This window comes from Desmodus rotundus, chromosome 7 (assembly GCF_022682495.2).
Source record: "Desmodus rotundus isolate HL8 chromosome 7, HLdesRot8A.1, whole genome shotgun sequence".
Taxonomy (NCBI): domain Eukaryota; kingdom Metazoa; phylum Chordata; class Mammalia; order Chiroptera; family Phyllostomidae; genus Desmodus; species Desmodus rotundus.
Window position 1 is genome coordinate 136,003,585 of NC_071393.1, and position 21,733 is coordinate 136,025,317.

General features: G+C 62.8%; 2 protein-coding genes across 9 annotated transcripts in view; one reads left to right on the forward strand and one right to left on the reverse strand.

The window, feature by feature from the left end:
- Positions 1–2,163: 2,163 nt before the first annotated feature.
- AMN (amnion associated transmembrane protein) lies at positions 2,164–11,616 on the forward strand. Of its 4 annotated transcripts, none has more exons than XM_053927586.2 (12): positions 2,164–2,301; positions 2,923–3,041; positions 3,135–3,179; positions 9,148–9,235; positions 9,458–9,675; positions 9,848–9,985; positions 10,111–10,219; positions 10,325–10,410; positions 10,591–10,768; positions 10,853–11,042; positions 11,289–11,370; positions 11,440–11,616. In XM_053927586.2, the coding sequence occupies exons 1-12, from the start codon at positions 2,241–2,243 to the stop codon at positions 11,518–11,520; spliced, it is 1,395 nt and encodes a 464-aa protein (XP_053783561.1). In that variant the 5' UTR covers positions 2,164–2,240; the 3' UTR covers positions 11,521–11,616. The 4 variants fall into 4 exon arrangements, with proteins under 4 accessions (XP_053783561.1, XP_053783562.1, XP_053783563.1 ...); XM_053927587.2 differs by having other exon boundaries at positions 10,328–10,410; XM_053927588.2 differs by having other exon boundaries at positions 9,485–9,675.
- Positions 11,617–11,755: 139 nt separating this feature from the next.
- CDC42BPB (CDC42 binding protein kinase beta) overlaps positions 11,756–21,733 on the reverse strand; it is a 79,570-nt gene continuing 69,592 nt past the window's right edge. The window contains exons 31-38 of one of the 5 annotated variants that reach the window (XM_053927583.2): positions 19,286–19,383; positions 19,120–19,204; positions 18,883–19,000; positions 18,665–18,782; positions 17,863–17,968; positions 17,692–17,762; positions 15,843–15,876; positions 11,756–14,119 (exon numbers count right to left, since the gene is read on the reverse strand). In XM_053927583.2, coding sequence (XP_053783558.1) covers positions 14,064–14,119; positions 15,843–15,876; positions 17,692–17,762; positions 17,863–17,968; positions 18,665–18,782; positions 18,883–19,000; positions 19,120–19,204; positions 19,286–19,383 — 686 coding nt within the window. In that variant the 3' untranslated portion in view covers positions 11,756–14,063. The other 4 variants (XM_053927584.2, XM_053927585.2, XM_053927582.2 and 1 more) reach the window with 4 other exon arrangements.

Consider the following 21,733-nt stretch of genomic DNA (forward strand, 5'->3'; position numbering starts at 1 on the left):
CTGTGGGCCGCTCTCTGACAGCCGCTTGAGGTAGGAGGTGGCTGCCAACACCCACAGCCAGCCAGCCCTACCCCACTATCCAACCTGTACACTCTGCCTACAGCTGTGACCACAGCCTTTGTGTTGCAGTTTCCGTGCTGCCTCTTCCACGAAGCCCTCCCTGACTGCTGTCTTCAGACAACAGTCTCTCAGGGAATGGCCTGCCCAGGTGGGGCAGGAGTAGTCAGAGCTCAGCTTCCCCAGGCCACCTGTCCCAGCCTCTGGAGCTTCCTTGGGACCCTGCCCTCTGCATGATCCTCTTCCTGTGCCAAGAGCAAGGAGCCCAGGCCTCGAGCAGACTCACCTGCCTGTTTGGGGTGGCTGCAGTGCTCTGGCCCCGGGGTGCATTTTGCTGAACCTCCGGGCTGTCCACCCTGAGCACAGGAAGTGGGGTGGGGGGAGGAGGTGGGGGACAGAGAAGGGGCTCTTGGGTGGAGACGCTGTCCACAGAACCACCTCCCTCCCAGCAGGAAGCAAGACAAGGGACAAAGCCTGTACTACCCCCAAACAGCCCCTGCATTCCAGTTCGAGGTCAGAGAATGGATCTGTCTGTGAGCCCAACAGGCAGGCAAGGCCACGCTCAGGGGCCAGGCAGACCCCCTCCCCTGGGCGGGGCTGGCACCGAGGAGCCACTGAGAGCAGCTCCCCCATCCCATGAGGACACAGGGAGGACGGGGGTACTGGTGTGCTCACGACCTCCTTCCCAGACAGGCCGCTGCCCACCCCCAGGGCGCAGAGGCCAGAGCAGCCCCAGTAGTGGGCTCTGTCCTCTGACAGCTGGTGCTAAGAGGTGTGGGAGCAGGGCGGGGCACCCTGCGGGGGAGGAGGCGTAGGAGTCCCCAAGGCTGACTGGCTCCCCTCACCCACAGCCCTCTGCCTTGCCATCTACCCTTCCACGTTCCCTCAGCCACTGTCAAGCCACCCAGAGCCCGTGGCCCATCCACGGCCCCTTCCGTCCACCAGCAGCAGTGAGGGCATCCCTGTCAATCTCCTGCCTTCCCAGGTCACCCGCTTCTCTCTCCGTTGACCCACAGCCCACCCCTAATTATTCACCTGCCCCCCCATGAGCCCACGGTACCTCATGAACTTCACCCCGTGAAATCTGCGCGGGCACCCACGCTACACTCCGCCACCCAGGCCCACTCCGCCCACTCACCACAGTCCTCCCTCTGTGCCACGTGCAGAGCCCAGCACCCACCTCTCCCAGTAGGGCTAGTCGTCCCCCAGACCCGTCCCTCCAGCACACTGCCATCCATCTGTCCATCTGTCCCGGCTCATCAGCGGCCCACTGTCCAGGCGCCTGGCCACTGTGTCTGGTCATCACCTCTACTCTCATCCTCTGCCTCTCTCCCGCCCACGATACGTCCAAGTCCCGCCCACTGCCCTCCACCCGCCATCCCAACGCCACAGCCCGCCTCGCCCACCTACGTGCAGGGCACCTGCCCAAACACCCCGTACCTTTCCGCCCGCCACCGGCCACGTGACCAATCCGCACGCTTCCGTCCACCTCTTCATCCCACTGCGGCCTCCCTCCTCTGACCGCCCCCGCCGCCCGTCTGCCCGTCTGGACCCTCCTTCCACAGCCCGCTGCCGCCCACAGCCACCTCCCGGTCCGGCCGCTGTCCCCGCATCCTCCACGCCGCCACCGCCCGTCCGCACCCACAGTCACGAACCCCTCGTTCTCCGTCCACCACCGCTCGGTGACTGTCCACTCGCGCACTCACTCGCTGCCTGCCTTCCACTGTTCCCAGTACAGGCTCCTTCCCCTACTCGGCACCCCCGTCAGTCGGCCTCCCGCCCACGCCCACGCCCGCCGCCCACCTGCCTCCGTCGCGTCCCCACCCACAGCCCACCTTGAAGAGTGGACTCCGAGCCCCTGCAGGTGGGCGCCCCGGACAGAGAAGGGGGAACCAATGGTCGTTCCTCCGTCCCCCCCCCCCCGGCACACCCACTTCACGGGGCTGGGGGTCCTGACGAACCCTCTCCCCTCTCCGCGACATCCCAGGCCCACGGGTCCTGGCGGGGCTGAAGGTGGGGAGGCCCGAGGCCCGACAGGCGCGGCCGAGGAACCTGAAGGTTCGGCCCAGGCGGGTCTGGAGGTAAATGTGTAACTGTCCCTGCGGCCCCCACCCTACCCGGCCTGGTCACGCGGGCCCAGCGGGGCAAAGTCCTGGCAGGCGACGGCGGAGGAGCGCGTGGAGATGGGCGCGCTGGGGGCGCTGGGGGCGCCGGGCCGGCTGCTGCTGTGGCTGCAGCTCTGCGGTAAGCGGGGCGCACGGACGGGGCCAGCGCGCAACGGGGCGCAGACCCGAGGCCGAGGCCGCCTGACGGGTGGGCGGCCCGGGTCGCACCAGCACAGCCCCGGCGGGCTCTCCTCCCAGCGCAAAGCTGCAGCGCGCCCGGGAGTCATCGCCTGGGGCTGCGGGGCCTCAGGGTCCCTGCCCAGGAGGCGCCGAGACCCGCCCCAACCACACCCAAGCCCAGAGCTTTAAGAGCCGCAGCCCCGTCCCCGCCCCCCACGTCCCCCGCGCCCGTGGCGAGCCGTCCAGCCGGGCCGCCCCAGCCCCTCTCTCCGCCCCTGCGTCCTTGGTCGTCGGGGTGCAGGCCCCGCCGGGCCGGGCGCGCTGGGAGCAGGCGATCCGGGGGGATGCGCGACTGCGCGGGCTCCGCAGGTCCGGTGGGAACTCGCCAGGGCGCGCGGGGCGGGGCGGGGCACAGTCGGGCCGCCCCAGGGACCCCCCGCCCCCAGCCCCGCTGTGGGACCCGCGCCGGCCGCCCTCGGCGCCCGAGTGCGGGGCCGGGGGTCGTGCTCCCGGAGACGGACGTCTGGGCAGGAGCCGGACGCCCGCGGGCGCGGGGAGCACTTAGAGTCCCCCTCCCCAGAGCTGACCCGGGCCGCCTACAAAATCTGGGTCCCCGACACCGACTTCGACACGGCGGACAACTGGAGCCAGAACCGGACCCCGTGCGCGGGCGCCGCTGTCGAGTTCCCCGCGGACAAGGTGCCGGGACGTGGGGGGGGTGGCTCGCACCCTGAGCCCCGCGTGGTCCGGGGGGCCCAGTGGGGCCCGCGCTGACGCCGCTTCTCCCGGCAGATGGTGTCGGTCCTGCTGCGAGCAGCTCACAGCGTCTCGGACATGGTGAGGGGCGCCCGCGGCTGCCAGGGGAGGGCGCTGGCGGTGCGCGCGGCCCTGCAGGCGCGGCCTTTGGCCTCTGGAGGGGCTTCTGAGGGGTCGGGGAGCCACGTGGGAGGGGGACACCGCAGCCTCAGAAGGGGGAGCGGGTGGGTGGCCTCCTGCCCACACTGCCCTCAGCCTCTGGCTTCGGTCCCCACAGTGTGTGTCCCCTCGCAGCGGTGTCCAACCTTCTGGCGTCTCTGGGCCTCACTGGAAGAAGAGTTGTCTTGGGCCACACATTAAATACACAAACACTTTTTAACGAAAACTGATGAGCACAAAAGGGTTTTAAGTAAATTTACAATTTCGTGGTGGGCGGTGTTCACAGCCATCCTGGGCCACACGCAGCCCCGGGGGCCTGGGGTTGGAGAAAGACCCCTCCCTCCAAGCCATTCTCCGTCCTGGTTCCGGGGAACCCTTCTCTCAAAACGCTGCCCAGACCCCGGTGTCCAGAGATGGCTGGGAATTAGCAGGAAGCAGAGGTTCCCCAACCGCTGCCGTGGGGCTCGTGGGCTGCGCAGCCAGGTGCCCCAAATCCCACCCCCCACCCCCACCCCCGCACAGCTGCCACTGAGAATGGTTTTCACATTTTTAAATGGTTGGGTTGGTGGGGTGGGGTTGAAGTGAGAAGGCTGGGGAACTCAGACTCCAGGGTCTGTGAATAAAGTTTTATCAGCACACAGCCCCCATTGGGTCCCTGCTTCTGTGGCCACTGCCGCACCACCAGGGCAGAGCTGAGGGGCTCTGAGGAGGCTGCGTGGTCACAAAGCTTAAAATACTCGGTCTCCGGCCCACTGCTGAAAGGGTGGCGGACCCCTAATTTGAAGTATCATTTGGGCGGCAGCCTGGGCAGGTGGGGGACCGGCATGCAGGGGGGTCAGTGAGGCAGCGCTCCGGGGCTTGGACCCCTCCCAGGCGACTTTGTTACTTTGATCTTCGGGAGAGCTTAGGGACCCATCCGTCATCTATCCATCCGTTCACTGCCGCAGAGGTCCCTGTCTGTCAGGCCCTTCTTTTCATCCCAAGCTGCCCAGGCAGGAGCCCCTACTTTCTTTTGGGGGGTGCTGGGCGCTCATGTCCCTGTGCACGGCCCCTGGGGCGTCCCCCTCACCTCCCAGGCTCTCCTCTGCACAGCGATGCTCCCAGAGGACCTGGGTGGGGACAGTCCAGGGAGCAACAGGGGGGCCCCCCGCAGTCCCCATCCGTGGGGGGCAGACAGAGCCAGTGCCACGCAAGCCTGCCTCCCACCCAGCTGCACAGGTCCCCTCTTCCAAGCACAGCAGTGTCCTGCAGCCTCAATGTCACCCTCGTCACAGGCTCGGGGACATCAGTGTTTTAATTTGTATTTGTCAAGTTTGGAGCGTCTCTCCCTGGGGTTTTCTTCCTCCTGAGCCCCCTCCCCGCTCCTGTTTCTACCCTTCGCCCAGTTTTGTTTGGGGGGCAGCTCCTGTTTTCCCAGCCATCACCCACTGTCGTCTTCCTCCTGGGAATGTTTCCCCGCTCCCCACACCCCGCGCCCTGTCCCCTTCACTGAGCAGAAGCCCCGTTATCATCAAACAATTATAACCTTTGCCCTCGAACCAGTTCCGGATTTTGCCAGAGTCCTTCGCCAGCCCCTAGTCAACCCGATCAAGTAGCTGTTACATCTCGTAGGTCGCAGTCTGGCCATTGGGGGCACGTGTTTGAGCGAGGGCTGGCTAGAGGACCAGCTTTTTCTTTTTGCCCCTGGAACACGCCCCATTTCGGACGCTCTCCTACAAACCGCCAGCCTTGCTCTTGGCCTGTGGCGCCGCCTGGCAGCCCATCCCAGCACAGGTGCAGGCCAGGCTCCCTCTGGGGCCCCCACGCGCCCTTCGCTGTCCCCTGCCCGCACCTTGCTGTCCGCACGTTGCATCTCCGTGGGAGTCTTAATATGCATCTCTCCAAGCATTTCAGCTCACCCACCAGTGAAACTCTTCACGAGAGTTTTAAAGTGCTCCCCGTTGAGGTCTCTGACAGCGTTGGTAAATTTAGAAAGACTTTATGGTTTGGGGTCTGTTGTGAGTGGAGCTCACTTTTTAAAACATTCTATTCCCTGGTGGGTTATTTCTGTGAACAACGGCAGTCACTCCTTTCCCGTCCTCCTAACGTCTTTGATATCTCTCTCTCTCTCTCTCTCTCTCTCTCTCTCTCTCTCTCTCTCGGTCCAAGAGCACTGCCCACGGCAAACAAAAGTGACAAAAGCGGGCGTCCTGTTGCTCCAGAGCCAAAGACAAAGCCAGCCGGTCTCCTCCGCTGAGCGTCCAGTTGGCTGCAGGGTTCCGCTGCATAAACCTTATTCGGTTCTACTCTCTTGCTAGCAATTTTTTAAAAATCTGAAATAGGTTGTCGGACTTTTTCAGTTTTTTTCCCCCATAGATGGAGAAGCGATCTTCTCCCCTCCTGTAGCTGCCAGCGAGGCTTTCTGAGGTTGAACCATCCTTGCAACCTTTCCTCCTGGCTCCCTCGTGTGGGTGCGCGTCAGCCAGCGCCCGCCAAAGCCAGCGCCAGCTTCTTCCATCCGGCGGACTTCCCGCCGGCACCGTCCGCTGATTTTCCCAGCAGGAGACTCTCCACTGCCACCTGCTGGGACTCCACCAGACACACAGACCACCGGAAGTCCCAGGCCTGCCTGCCTGCCTTCCTGTCAAATAAACCCTTTGTACATCATATTTTTGTTCTTTTTAAAAATCTTCTTGTACCTTTTTTTTTAATCCTTTTCATATCCTGAGGCTATGTTTGCTGATTTTAGAGAGAGGTGAAGGGAGAGAGAGAAACATCGACGTGAGAGAGAAACGCTGACCTGTTGCCTCCTGTACATGCCCTGGCCGGGAATGGAACCCTCAGCCTTTTGGTGCACGGGAGGAAGCTCCAACCGACTGAGCCACCCGGCCAGGGCCGGACAGCATGTATTTTTTAAAATACACTGTTGCACCTGGTCAGCCAATACTTTACTTAGGATTGTTTGCAGATTCCCTTCTTAACAAAACGAGCTTGTAATCTTTCTTATCTTGGAAGGTCCTTCACCTGGTTCTGAAATCGAGATCACCTTGGCCTCATTAAATGGACCGGGCAATTTCCACTCCTTTTTTTCCTTCTGTTTTCCAAGACAATTTCTGTAGGAAGACATTAATTGCAAGTTTAGTATACTTTGCCTGTAAAAACATTTGGACTGGGGATTTTGAAATCAGGAGGTCCTTGACTAAGATTTTAATTTCTTTAATGTTTGCTAACCTACTCAAATTCTCTATTGCTTCTGTGTCAATTTCGATGTTTTAAATTTTTCTAGAAATCGATACATTCCACCTCGGCTTTCGCGTTTGGTGGTGCTTTTGAACTCTCGAACTTTTCCGTGTTTGTCTCTCCCCTGGACAAGCCAGTCCTGCAGCAGGTGCCTGTCCCTTTGGTCTCGCCCTCCCGGTCCCGTTTCAGTGCTCGCTTCTAAGACTTTTAAAGAGACAGCAACAAGCCTCACCAGAGCCCTCATCACTTTCCCTCCCATCTCGCTTCAGGGTGGCGCCGTCTTTCCTTCCGACGCCCCCAAGCCCGTTTGTAGGGTTTAGTTAGGGCGGGTCTCTGTGTGGCCAGCACTTGACGTCTTCCGGCTCGAGGGATTTTGTTTCTTTCTCTTCCTCCCTCCCTCCCTCCCTCCCTCCCTCTCTCCCTTCTTTCTTTTCTTTACTTTTCTTTCATAGAATGAACACCCTTATTTCATGAGCTGAGATGGGGGAGGCGTATTTCTTTGCCTTTCTGGCCCGATTTCCCTCTGCGGGAACGCAGCTCCTTGCCACGCCCCCCCCCCCCCCCCCCCCCCCCCCCGGCCCCATGGGCCTGGCCTCGGAGGGCGGGTGCGCAGGAAGCTCGCCCTGCCGGACGGCTCCCCTAGGAGGGGCTGAGTCTGTCATTCTCCTTCTTGTCATGTTTCTTCTGAATTTTCTTTGATCGCTTTTGGTTGAAAACTGCTTCCTCCTCCGGGGCCAGCTCGGCCCCTTTCTGCGCCCCGGGCCTTGCGCAGCAGGACTCGCCCCTCGGTCCGGACGGCGCGCTGTCAGTGACCAGGTCGCAGTTCTCTGCCAGGGCCCGGTCCTCTGTCGGACCCGCGGGGGACAACAGCCACAGTCCTTGCACCACGCTCTGAGCCCAGGAGACGTCCCCACGTCCGGCCTCGGGACTTGGTGCTGCTCGTTGCCTGGCCGCACGTGGACTGTGGGCCTTCGTGGTTTTGGCCACAGGGCGTCCCAGCTCAGACTTTTGCTCCTTGTGGGGGGGCTTCCCCAGGGCCCAGGCCTCCTGGCCTGTGCATCTGCTGTCCCGAGAGACGCCATGGCTCCGTGTTGGCTGGGAAGAGCTTGAGGGTATTTTTACTATGCTCTTGCATGTGAATGGAAGTTTGGCCATAAAATTCCAGGCGGAGCCCTGGTCAGGCGGTGAAGTTGGTTGCAGCACCATCCTGAGAGCCAAAAGTTGGTGGGTTTGAGCCCCGGGTGGGGCACGTACAAGAGGCAACCCAGCGGTTTCTCTCCCGCATCCCCGGTTCTCTCTCGCTCCCTTCCATTCTAACACCAATAAACATATCCTCGGGGGAGGATTAAAAAATACGTATAAAATTCTACATGGAAAGTTATTTTCCTTTAATATATAAAATATTCTATTGTCTTTCTGAGTCTGTTGTTGTTGCTGAGAAATCTGATTTCTGCAATGCTGTCTTTCCTGGGTGATCTGTTCTTTCTCTCTGAAGCTCTTAGAATGTCCCCTGCATCTTTAACACCCCGAAGGGTAATGTCACCTGTCTGGGTGTGACTTTCCTTACTTCTTGTTAGGCACACCCTGAGACCTTGCAATCTGAAGTTTCCCGGCTTTCCTCCAAGCTGGAAAATTCATCCACATTGTTTCTTCAAGTATCTTCTCTCCCACCCCTCGTACCTGAATGCTGACGAGTTGATCCTGACCCTCCCACGGCGCCCGGGTTTTCCCTCTCCTCCCTTTCCCGCTGCCTTGGTGTGTGTGTGGGGGGTGTCCTGAACAGCAACACTAGTCACTGGCTGGTCTCCAGCTGGGTCAATATTCATGTTCATCTCACTGATTGTGTTCTTTCTTGCAAGGCTCATATTCTCCATAATTTACTTATATGTCCCCTTTTGGTTCTTTGCAAAAATGAGTTGATGCTTCACACCGCTAATACCGCCCCTGTTCCTCAGGCATACCATGTCTGTCTGTCCCCAAGACCCGTCCTGGTGCCTGTGGGTGGGTTGACTTGCTGTCACAGTGCCCTCAGGTGTGGGGGTAGTTGGCCTGTGACCTCACATCCCCTCAGGGGTCAGCTTCTTAGTCAGTGCTTGGGGACAGCAAAAGAGCAGGCCCTGCCCAATGAGTTGGGACAGGAGGCTGTGCCCCTGATGAGGTTGAGCCCCGCCCTGACCCTTGCACCGGACGCTCCCATGGCTCAGCCCTCACTTCCAACCCTGAGGAGGGCCAACAGGAGGAGAGGTGGGATCTTGAGGCTTGGAAGGGGAGGGAGGGGGCCGGTCAGTCTTTCCTCTCCTGGTTTCCCTGCTGCTGTATTTCCTTTGCCACCCAAGGCCTGGACTGCACAGCCTGTGACCCTCCCTGGCCACTCCTGGAACCCATTCCCAGCCCTCACACGGTTCAGGGTTGCCTTCAGGCTTCCCAGCGGTTTGGTACAGCCTCAAGGCCGACAGGGGGGCAGTGACCCTGGCAAGTGTCACCTGCCCCAAACTCTCCAGCCCCCAGGTCTCAGGGCAGCTCCTGCTCCTTGGCCTGCGGCCCTGCCCATCCTCTTGGCCGCTGTCTAGGTTCTCCTCCCCAGGGTCACAGGAGCAAGGTGGGCGCAGACCAGGCCCTCTTGGCGCGCTGGACCACCACGTGGCGCTGCCTCAGTTTGCGCTTCTTGCAGCTCCTGCCGCTGGACGGGGAATTCGTCCTGGCCTCAGAAGCAGGACTCAGCGCTGCAGACCCCAGCTCAGACCTGACTTGCGGAGCAAGTGAGAGGGCAGGGCAGGGCAGGGCAGGGGGCGGGGCCTGGAGGGAAGGGCTTGATCCACATTGGAGTGTGATCGGAGGAGGGGCCTGGAGGGGCGTGTCTTGGAGGCAGGGACCGGGCAAAGGGCGTGTTGAGGGCCGGGGCCTGGGGGCTGTCAGACAGGGGCCTGGCTGGAGGGCTGTTCCTTGCGGGGCTCAGGGACGCGCGCCCACCTGCCCGCCAGGCGCCCCTGTGCTCTTCCTCGACCCAGACCGCTTCTCGTGGCACGACCCACGCTTGTGGCGCTCCAGGGACTTGGCGCACGGCCTCTTCTCCGTGGACGCCGAACGCGTGCCCTGCCACCACGACGACGTCGTCTTCCCGCCCGACCACTCCTTCCGGGTGGGCCTCGGCCGGAGCGCCCGCACCCTGCGCGTGCGCAGCCTCTGGGCTCTGGGGCAGGTGAGCCGGGTGCTCGCGGGCGGGGCAGAGGCTCGGGTCTCCACGGCTCCAGCCCCTGGCAAGGCCCCTCCCTGGGTCGCCTCCCACTCTGGTCTTCTGGACTTGTGGGTTGCGAGCACTCAGATGTTGTCGCCTCCTCGGGCTGGCTCCGCTGGTGACCCGGCCAACGCAGAAGTTCACAAACGACGAAGACCTGGCTGCTTTCCTCGCGTCCCGCGCTGGCCGCCTGCGCTTCCACGGGCTCGGGGCGCTAAACATAGAGCCCGAGGCTTGTGCCGACCCGTCGGGCTGCGTCTGCGGCAACGCCGAGGTGAGCACTGTCCGCGGTGGAGCGGAGGGGACTCTGCGCGGGGATCGGGACCGGGCCGGCGCTGGGCCGGGGCCCGCAGGTCTGCCCCTCGCCCTCTCTGCGCCAACCCCGCTTCCTGCCTCCAGGTGCAGCCATGGATCTGCAGGGCCCTGCTCCAGCCCCTGGGCGGCCACTGTCCCCCGGCCGCCTGCCACGATGCCCTCCGGCCTGAGGGGCAATGCTGCGACCTCTGCGGTGAGCGCCCCCGCCCGGCCCCTGCTTGCTGGGGCGGCTTGGCCACTCTGGTTCAGTCTACCTATCGGTCCTGGGCCCGCTGCGCTGACCCCTGCCCTCCTGTAGCAGGAGCCATCGTGTCGCTGACCCACGGCCCCACCTTTGACCTGGAGCAGTACCGAGCGCGGCTGCTGCACGACTTCCTGACCTTGGTACTGGGGCCGCGCCCCTGCCCCGGCCCCACCCCTCCATGCCCCCGTTCCGGCGCTCCCCCTGTCAGGGACGCTGAGGCCCCACTCTGCCGCTCACCAGGTCACCGTGTGTCCATACCCGCAACGTCCCTGCAGGTCCCAGGAGCTGAGTACCCGGGCTAACCCTGTCCCCCTCCCCAGCCCCAGTACCAGGAGCTGCAGGCAGCCGTGTCCAAGGTGCCGCGTCCGCCCCAGCCCCGCGAGGCCACGGGCGAGGAGGCCGACACGGAGATCCAGGTGGTGCTGGTGGAGCCCGGGCCCGGCACGGGCGGCGCGGGGCAGCTGGCCCGGGCCCTCCTGGCGGACGTCGCCGAGCATGGTAACCGCGAGCGCCCCTCCTGGCCCCCAGCCCGGTCCCGCCACGCCTCGCCCGGGGGAGACTGAGCTCCGCCCTGAGTTGCAGGAGAGGCCCTTGGGGTCTTGGCGGCGACTGTCCGGGAGTCGGGCGCGCCCGTCGGAGGCGGTTCGGCGGCGGGTCTGCAGCAGCCGGGGTCGCGCGCAGGGTTGGCGGGCGGTGTGGCGGCCGCGCTTTTCCTGTTGCTACTGGTGCTGCCGGCGGGGGCGCTGTTGCTGCACCGCACTGGGCGGCTCAGGTACGCTGGGCCGGGACTCGGGTGGGCGGGGCCAGAGCAGGAGGCGGGGCCTCATATGTGCGACGTAAAAAGAAGGCGGGGCCTCGGGTACTCGGGGCTGGTGGCGGGGGTTCAGGTACGCAGGGCGGGGCCTCAGGTGTGCGGAGTAAGGGCTGGAGGCGGGACCTCCTGTGTACCACGGAAAAGAAGGCGGGGCCTTGGGTACTTGGGGCACGAAGCGTGGGCTCACGGGAGTTCCCACCCCAGGTGGAGGAGGCGCGACGCGGCAGCCGAGCCGCCCCTGGGCTTCCCCAACCCGGTGTTCGGCGCGGCAGGCTCCGTGGAGCAGGTGAGTGGCTGTGGCGCGGGGGTGTGGGCCTCCCCGCGCCCGACGCCCCCTGACTCTGCGTCCCCGCAGCCCCCAGCCCCGCAGGCGGACGCCGGGAGCACCAGCCAGAGCTACTTCGTTAACCCGCTCTTTTCCGAGGCGGAGGCCTGAGCGTGCGGGTCCCAATCTGCGGGTCTCCGTTCCTGCCGGCCAAGCACAGGGCGGCCTTGCCCAATAAAGGCGTTTCCTGTCCCTGCCGTCCTCGGACACACTGACTGCTGCGCCGCCGCCCCCGTGCCCCTGCCCGGTGGGAGTTGGAGCCAGAGGGGTGGTCCTCAGAGCCTATCCCTGCAGGCTGGCCGGCCACGCCAAGGGCAGCCCCGAGCACCCCCGTGGGTGGCCAGAGACTTCCCATCAACTACGTTGCGCCCTCAACTGGGCAGGTTGTGCCCCTGGTGCTGGGGGGGTCCATGGCAGAAGCCAGCGCCCGCCAAGCTGCTGTGCAGGGACAGGACCAGGGTGGACGTGGACGCCCACCAGTCTGGGCCGCCCAGAGGGCGGCCCCGGGGCCCCGTCCTGCAGGGAGAGGGTGGGCGGATCCCTTCCTCTGATGGGGACAGGGAGCCTAAGTGCCTGGGTGTCTGGTGTCTGCAATGCCAAGCCTTGTCCCCCACATCGCGAGGGCAGCTCTGAGGCCACTCGCCAGCGCAGCACGCGGCTGTGTGTGTGAGATGGCGCCGCCAAACGGCCTTTCTGTGGAACCAGTGTCTGAGTCTGCAAACACCCCCTCCCACCCGCGCTGGCTTCAGACCCTAGATTAGATGCTTCCTGTGGTGCTATTCTGCCTTCCACGCGTGGACGCCGCCATGCCTTGTGCTGCAGCAGCTGTTTTTTATTTTTTAAAAAAGGCACTTGGTGCCTGTTTCACCTGGTGACAGCCACTGTGGTCCATGTGGCACGGACAGCAACCTGGGGGCCGAGACCTAACCCATCTGACCCAGCTGCTCGCCAGCGTCCGTCCCTGCTTGTACGTCGGTTTCCCCAGCTGCCGTGATTTGATTTCACCTGTTTCTGAAGGGCCCCGCCTGTGCCTCGTGCAGCCCCTGCAGCTCCCACACCCTGGAGGAGGCTGCAGTCCACTTCTGGGTGGCCAGGGCTGCCGGGACTCGCCTAAACAGTGGAGGCAGATGGGACAGGAACCCCTCTGGGTGGAACTCTGCAGCCAGTTTGTCCTGTACCTTCCCATGGTGACTGCAGAGACCCCACAGTGGGACGAGCCTGGGATTTAAGTGACCGCGCCGGTAGGCAGCCAGTGTCGCTGTAGGATGGGACATGGGAGCTCCAGGCTGCAGCCCACCCCCTAGCAGGCCTGTCACCGCCCGTGTCTTACCAGACACACAGGGCCTCAGCAGGGCTGGGACAGCCCAGTCCACCCCATCAGGGTCAGAGTCCCAGTGTGGCTGCCAGCCTCCCTTGAGCGACCCCAGGGACTCTGGCCTGCCCCTAGAGTGGCTGCGGGCCAGCATGCATGCAGGTGGACAGGGTGCTCTGCTGTTCTAGGCTGTAAGCTGTCCCTGCACAGCATCCCCCCAGGTGGGCCCCCCACAACACCTCAGCAGGTGAGGGGTCCTGTTCCGAGGCCAGTCTAGCCCCATGGGCATGAGTGCCTTTTGTGTGACCCCTGAGGAAATGCCCCAAAGGGCTCCCACTGCCTTTGGGGGCATGTTCAGACATGGTCAGGTGACAGGTCATTCTATTCAGACAAACCAATGAGAACTTTAAAATTGCCATCTTATGCTTTATTGACAGGTAAATTGTTCAAAAATGTTTTCACGATTCAATAATTACAAAGACTCAGACTTACATTAAAAAAGTAAAAACCAGACCCCCCAGCAGGTGCCAGCCCCAGCAGAAGGCCCAGGGGCGGGGGGGGGGGGGGGGGGGGGCCCGCGGGCGCGGTGGGTGGCGCCCATCACTCAGTGCCAATGCGCGGTAAGTGCACGCCTTCAGCAGCATCTCTGAGGACGCTGACCAGTGGGACAGCAGAGGACAGCCCGTCCTGGGCCAAGGGCCAGCTGTGTGCTGGCCAGGCAACCACCAGCTTTCGAGGGACCTGCCACAGACCCAACTGCTCCCAGGAGACCTGGGGAGGGGGCGTGCACACCCAGGCACCGCGACAGGGACGGTGTGCAGGAGTGTCGGTGATCTCAGGCTCCATGCAGGGGACCGGGCGGCGGGGTGTCCTGGCGGCACCACGATGCCCTGCTTTCATGGAGGAGGCAGAGCTGGGAAACGAGTGGGAAACAGCACAGCCGACTTCACAGTAGTAGACACTGGTGACGCTCCGTGGTTGTGACCAGGGAGGGACTCACACAGGGGACCCAGGGCAGGATGAGCGTCACGCGTGAGGGACCTGTGTCCATGGCTAAAGGAGTAAAAAGGCCACACGCTAACCTCCTCTGGCCTCTGTCTGCAAAATTCTAGCGCCACTGGATGAGACAACTTCCTACTCTCCTCCCATGGGCTGAGCAAAGTCTCAGGAGAGGGACGGGCCACTGCCCAGGCCGTCCGAGCTGTCTGTGTGCCAGGCAGAGCCGCGCCAGAGCTGCTGGGGTCTCTGAGCAGGTGGCCCCGGCGGGCCCTGGGCACCTTCGCAGCTGGTCTGGGCGGAGAGGCTGCGCTGGCCCTTCGAGTGCAAAGGGAGCGGTGTCTCCTCACAGCTGTGCGGATGAAGGGTCTGGTCTACTGCCCGGAACAACGCGGCCTAAAACTGATCATGTTACAATAAAGATTTTCTTCATCTCCGTGTGTACACACCAACTCCGCTTCCCCAGGCAACACTGGAGGGTCCGCTCAGTCTTGGCACTGGCATCGGGGCCGCGCCCGGCTCCCTGCCCTGCAGTGGCGTCAGGCATCGTAGGCCGGCTGCTCCAGGCCTTCGAGGGGCAGCTGGCTCCTGTGGGGGGAGTTGGGGCTCGGCGGGCCGCTGGGGTTGGAGCTGTTGGAAGGGGTCGAGTGTTTGGTGGAATCTGAATCGGGCTGTTAACAGAAAGGGGACAACATGAGCCCCTGCGCCCTGGGCCTACACTGTGGGGGGCAGGCCACCCAGCCTGACGTGGGTGTGTTGGGGGGACAGATCTGGTCACGGCTTTCTCGTTGGACAAGGACTTGAACAGACATTCCTCCAAGTGGCCGAGCCCATGAGAAAGATGCTCAGTGTCAGGGACCGTCAGGGACACGCACAATGATACCACAGAGAGACAGGACATCACCCTGCGAGGGTGACTATTAAAAAAGGAAAACCACGCGTCTCGGTGAAGATGCAGAGAAAGAGCCCACGTGCACTGCCCGTGGGGCCGTGGCGTGCGGCTGCCATGGCAAAGTTTGGTGGCTCCTCAGAAGTTAGAGGAGTCCTGTGACCCAGTGCTTCTAGGTGCAAAGAAGTGAACGGGGGCTCACACGCGCACGTTCCCAGCAGCACTCGGAACCGGCAAAGGGGGAAGCAGCCCAAGTCCGTCCGTCCGCAGACACACTGGGGGCCTCCTACGGGGGCTCGCAACACGAAGGGGCGACCTGAAGGGGCACTGAGAACATGGTGCTCGGCGGAGGAAGCTGGACGCACAGGCCCCACGCTGTACAATTCCATCCGCGTGGAGGGCCCAGCACAGGCAGCTCCACAGAGGGAAAAGGCCAGTGAGCGGGGCGGGGAGTGTGGGGGGACAAGGAGAAACTCCTTAATGGGGGGCCTTACTTTGGGGTGACGGAGGTGTTGTGAACTAGTCAGAGCTGGCAGCTGCATGACCCTGAAAGCACCCAACAGCCACCCAACCTCAGCCCTGAGGACCCCAGGTCCCCTGGGAGGAACTGCAGTCTAGGATGGGCGACCTGAGTCTCGAGGCAAACCCAAACCCAGGAGCTGCTGCAGACCACCACCACTGTCGTGCCAGACAAAGAACAAACCCGTTCCAGGCGAGGGGCCTAATGGGAGGGGCAGCTGAGTGCAGTGCATGGGCCTGGCCAGGGGCCTGCACTGGAGGGGGTGGGGAGGGGAAAGCGTGGGGATGCTACTCGGACGTGCAGGCTGCTCGCAAGTGGACAGCGCGCTGGGCCAGCTGACTCGGAGGGAGGGCTCGATACTGGGGACCTACTGCTGGTTCAGGAGGGGTGCGGGAGCACACACCTGCCCGTCCGTCCTGGGGAGACCGGGGGCCGGGAGAGAGGTGGGGGAACCGCAGTTCACCCAATTCAAAAATCAGACAAGCCTGATGAAGGGACATTTTGCAAGAGAACTAGACTTTCCAAAACAAGCTCAAGGCCACGAACAAACAGTGGCCAGACAGGCTGAGGACTGAGATGCGGCGTGGCGTGCGGCCCGAGCCTCGCCTACACTGTGGACTGAGAGCTCCAGGGACACCACCGGACGCCCAGGGGGTGAGGGGAGGCGTGAGGTGAGCTGCCTTGCTCACGGGGGCACGGGGGTTAGTAATGCTTACCGGGGCTGTTCACTCCTCTATTCTTGTAACTTTTCTGGAGGTATGAAAATTTTCAAAGGAGACAGTTGAGGGTGAAAAAGTAAAAAAACAAATTAAAAAAAAACAGACCTCCCTCTAAAATCATCAAAGGCTATGACTGTGGCAGGAGAGAAATCCCCAAACCTCGGCAACAAGGGACACAGACGCCCCAGGGCAGAGCTGAGGCCGTGCAGCCTTGGGACAACACTGGCAGGGGGCAGCACAGAAAGGGAAGGCACGACGTCCACAGACTGAACGCATCGGTGGGCTGCGTGGGAACACCACGTCCCGACCGCGGCGGTCTGGTTCTCAGGAGACCCACTGTGACGACGGCAGCAGGGTGAGGGACCAGGAATGAAGTCGCTTTGGAAAATGCCTGAGAGCTTCTGATTAACACCCAGCGCCACTTCCTTACGGAACACTGTCCTCACACTAGGAAGGGCAGGACGCTGCAGGGACGGCAGGCAGCACCGCCTCGGTGGGAAACCTGGGCAGGGACCTCGGCCTGCAGGACTGCCCGGCCCACACATGGGACAGGCCCCGCTCACACCCTCACACTGCACGTCACACACACTCTCACACACACGCGTTTCCATGACACGATGCCAAACGGTAAGGAAAACCCTGCCGTGCTCTCAAACGGACCTCGTGACGACTGTGGCGTATCTGAACTGGGGAAGAGCAGCAGACTAGACTGTGTGGAAATTAAACATTCCTGTCAGACAAAACACCCCCAGAATTAAAAGGACTGCAGACGAGTGGTGTGGGGGAAGTATCTGCAGCAAATGACACCACGATTTAGACAGTTCCCGTGAATCAGGAGAACACAGGACAACTCGGAGGTGAGGGGGGGGAGAAGGGGAAGCTGGGCCTTGGAGGGAGACGCGGCCGGTTGCGCTGGAAGGGGGGCCAGGGCCAGGAAGAGCTGGGTGACTCGCACTCCTGGCAGCGCTGGGGCGGGCTTTGGGGAGCAGTGGGCAGGGCATGCAGCTCGTGCCCCCCTGCACGGTCACCAAGGGCACAAGACCTGCGCCCGTGTCCCTGCCACCCTCAGTGCCGAGTGCTCCCCACCTCACCCCCCACGGGCAGGAGTGCTCCCGCCCCATCTCGCCGGGGGCCACCAAGGCCCAGAGAGCTGTGCCTCATCCTGCGTAAGCGCAAGGTTTGGGATACGCGAAGGAGACCCTGAGCCCCACGGAAAGCCCCCAGCGGGGCCCCGAGCAGTCATCAGAGGTGGCGGTGGCCATGGGAAAGGCTCCCCAGGGCACAGGGGACCACTGTCCGGGGGTCACAAGGGCCGCACCTCTGGCCCATGACATCGAAGTCCATGAAACCACACAGAGGAATCTGAGGGAGAGCTGGCCAGACGTTTTCAGGACGGCGCTCATTTCTCAGCCGTGCAGTGACGTCCCCCCCACCCCCCGCAGTTGGTGCCCAGGAGGAGAGCCCCACGGCCCCCTTGGGGGCCGGCCTCCATGCAGCCATGTCTGGGGCCAGGGGGCAGAGCCTGAAAGGAGGCCTGGCACCGGGCCATGGAGGACTCAGCCACTCCCTGGAGATGGACGGTCACAGCTCCCTGCCTGCAGGCTCAGGACTGGAGCCCACCTGCCCTGCCCTTCCCCTGGCACAGCCCAAATGGTCACAAGTGCAGAGCTCCAGATGGACTGATGACAAGGACCCAGGTCCTGTGTCGTCCGGCTGTGCTTCCTTCCACAGGAGGCAACTCAGCTGCACCCCTAACCCAGCCCTGGGCCCCAAGTGTCTTCCATGAAAAGGGGCCACTGGGATTCTCCTCCCTGTGGGCCATGGCCCCTCACCAGGCAGGCCTTACCTCTTTGTCAAAGTCCTGGTCAGGATCGGACATGCTTCTCAGGGGCCCCACCACGCTGGGCTCAGACCCACCTGCGGCACAAGGACGCCCTTGTCTCAGGGAACGGAGTCCCAGCTGAAGGGCGAGCCTAGAGCCCCCTCTGTCTAGCCCTGGCTCTGGCGCCCTTGGTACCTGACGACGGCCACGAGACGTAGGGCTTGTTCCTGGGAGCGGGCTGCCGGGTCAGGCCGGGAGCAGCTGGGCTGGGCCTCTCCTCCTGGGCCGGGGGCACTGAGCTCTGGGCAGAGAAGACAGCGTGAGAACTCATGGCGTGTCTGGGCAGGCGGGCCAGCTGCCCGGTCTGCAGCCCACCCACAGCTGGGCCAGGAAGGCTCTCCCAGCAACATCAGCTGTGTTTGGAGCTAAGAGTTGGCAACAGTAATTTTAGACTAAGTTGAATCCTACAGAAAACCCATTTTTTAGAGTGGAGGAGAAAAAAAGTTACCTGCTCACACTAAGGTGTTATTTAGAAAATTTCTTTTAAAGATTTTATTTACTTACTTTTAGAGAGGGGGGAAGGGAGGGAGAAAGAAAGGGAAAGAAACATCAGTGTGTGGACGCCTCTCGTGCGCCTCCTACTGGGGACCTGGCCCGCAACCCAGGCATGTGCGCAGGCTGGGAATGGAACCGGCAACCCTCTGGTTCGCAGGCCGGTGCTCAGTCCACTGAGCCACACCAGCCAGGGCTAGAAATTGTTTCTGACATTGGTTTTGTCGTGAAAACGTTAGTAGTCACTGAACAATGTAAGGGCCCCTTGGCGGGCGCTCCCAGCAGAAGCAGCCCAGTGGGGGAACGCCCGTGCCGGGCGCTGTGGGTCTGCTCAGAGCACCTGGAGAGCCTGGGTGGGGAGTGCCTGACACGCCCCAGACAGAGTCCCACCTGCAGCAGGGTGGCGAAGGGGTGAGGGAGCGGGGTGGGCGGGGCGGGAGCTCACCAGAGGCAGGTCCATGAGAACCTGCATGCCGTCGCCCGGGCCCATGTGGGCCACGTGGTTAAAGTTGGTCGGGTTGGATATCATTTTGGATCTCAGTTCCGGGTCTCTGAGCATCTCCCTGGGGGAGGGAGAAAAGGTGTCTTGGGATTTGCAAACATGAACGCCATCTGGACTCGGACACCGGGCCGCCACAGCAGGGCTGCGGCTCCGGCTCTTACCGCCGCTGCTGCAGCCTCTCCTCCTCCGGCACCTTGAAGACAAACCGCCTCTTGCTCCTGGTCCGAAGCATCTGCTTTCTGCTGTTGTCAGAGGTGTCAGGCACGGTCAGTGCTGTCCCTGCAGAAACGAGGAAGGATGCCCGCAGTCACAGGTGGGCCTGCGCCTGGCTGTGTGGGAACAGGGGTGTGGTCACTGGGAAGGCCTTCCTACCCCTCCACCTTCAGAGAAAGACTCACCTGAGAACTTGCTCTTAAAGTAGATCAGGCGGGGAGGCTCGCAGTTCAGGAGGTTGAGGGTTCCTTCCAAGTTCAGTGGTCTGATCTGTTGGAAACCAGAGAGAGATGGCTGCCTCGTGGCCGGCACACAGCAGCAGGGGGACGCCGCCCGGCCGCCGGGCCTTACCCTCCGCAGGCCGATGGTCTGCACCCACTCCATGGTGTGCACGTCGAAGACGTCCACGCCGTAGTCGCTGTACACCGTGACGTGTGCAGGGCTGCAACCTGGCACAGGCGGAGCAAAGCAAGGTGAGGAGGCAGCACAGCCCGGGCCTGGCGCCTTCTGCCCCGAGGGCAGCGTCCAGGCCCGCCACCTGGGCCCCCCGAAGGTGCAGGGGCCACACCGGCCTCGGCCCAGGTGGAGGCGGGGGCTGGCCCCAGACACTCGCCCATGCCCACTCTAGCAGTTCCGACCCGCACAACCAAGTGTTAGTGCTTTCCCGCCGCTGCCGCGATGCGCAGCCCTTCACACACCGCAGCACAACGGTTGGCGGTCCTCAACCTCTGCACTTGGCTTTGTCACAGCTGCTGCCGAAGCGTACAACTTCGGGCTCAACGTGTGAAACTCAGGGAGGGGCCGAGTGTCCTGTTTTGTGAAATGAATTCCTTCTATGAGAGATGCCAAGAAGCTGGGTTTCTAAGTCAATACTTAAGCACAAAAACCACTGCTTAGCTCTGGGGCGGCAGCCCTACCTGCCCTGCCTGCCGACCCCAGGAGGACGGCGGAGACACCGTCTGCTCTGACACAGGAGAGGCGGGACTAGTCCTGCAACAGCTCTTCCCTGCTCATTCGCAGTGACAGCACCTGTCCTCGGTGACGGAAAAGCTGCCTAGCATTCCAACGACAGAGCCCAAGGACTGCAGGCCCGCCTGGCCTTTTAAGCTCAAGAGGGCACCCTCCCCGCCCCCGTTTAAACAGCAGCAAAACGTCTGGCAGAGGAAGCAGCAGGGGTGTCTGTGCCTCTTGCGGCAGGAGGAATGCCGTCCATGGTCACACTCAGCCTTGCCTGGCTGTCCCCAGCTTCTCCCTGGCTCCGGGCCCCTCCACCTGCCGTGGTTCAAAGTCTGTCTTTACCAGGCCCCAGACGATGGAGCACAACCGGCTTTTCAAAGCCCCTGCAGGGCTGTTACGTTCCAAAAGGCCGGCGGGGCGGCCCTTTCTTCTGGGGGTGGGGGGAGGAAGGAGGACTAGGAAGCAGGCAGGATGCTAGAGCTGGTCCCCAGACCCTCTCACAAGTGACGGCGCAGACGAACCACAAGGCTGTCCTTTGGAGCGCCACATGCAGAAACGTGACGGGAGGACCCTGTCCTGGCAGGGCTCTCAGGCAGCGCAGCACCTCTTCCCCACACCCACGGGGGCCTCCACGTGCAAGGAGCCAGGAGGACATCTTTGGGCGGCAGAACGCTAAACCGAGACGTGCAGGCCACAGGAAGACGCAGACTGAAAAGTCGGTGTCAGCGGGGAGAGCATAGGCCGTGGAGTCAGGCAGGTCTGAGGTCGACCGAACTGCCGTGTGCTCACCTCTGCGGCCACGACAGGGGGGCTGAGCACACACGGGCGCCTAGCTCAGAGTGGGGATGGCAGGGTCAGTGCACCAGCCCTGAGACCAACAGAGTGTGGCCTCGTACACGTGCAGGAAACACGGGGACACGAGGCCATGAGGCGGAGCCCGCGCGGCGGCACCAGGTGCCCCACGGCTCATGCACGGGCACCGGGAGCCTAGGCCCTGTGGTCACTCGTTCTCTCTAGCGGAGGAAGGCCTGCTGAGCAGGGGCCCGGGTGGTTCGAGGCTGTCCCTGCACCACTGTGAGGATGGTGGGGTACGGCAGGGAAGCGAAGGGGTATCCCAGCAGTGGGCTCTGGGCTGCCCGCACGGCCTCAGCCCCAGCCAAGGGCTGGCGAGTCAACACACCCAGCGAGCCCCAATAGCCAATGGTGGGCAGTGCACCTCACAGGCCTGGGTTCTTGGTCCCAACACCCCAGGGTCTTAGACAGCAACGAGGGGCACAAAAGGATTGCACTTTTAGGTGACTAAGGAAAAACGCGACACCCACCTACCACCCATTACCCCACGTCTGCTGCCCCTGGTTCTGCCTGGCCTGCCAGGTGACAGTGCAGACTGCCCACTCCTCCAGAGAAGGGCACTGCAGTACGGGGTCTTGGAAAAGTCAGGAGGGTGGGCGGGTGCTGCCACAGGGAGCCCCAACTCTGGGGGCTCCATGACTCCCTCCAGCACCGCCACGCACACAGAAAACCACTCCCAGTACACAGGCTGACTCCGTTCTTTCCCGGAACAGCTTCTGCCTCTCACGATGACGTCTGCCCCAGGAGGGACTTCAGCCCGGACAGGGGAGCACATTCCTGCTGGCACCCTGAACGCCTGCAGCTTGTGGTGACCATGTATGTTTACAAATGGCTGCCACGGGCGGGCAGGTGGGTGGAAAGGGGGCCCATGGCTCCTGCAAGCCCACCCCCGGCGGCCCGAGATCCATGTCGGAACCACTTCCCATGGCAGGACCGCGGGTCCCACCCCTCCTGGTGCCTCCCTCGCTGCCCGGCCGAGGGAGCGGAGAT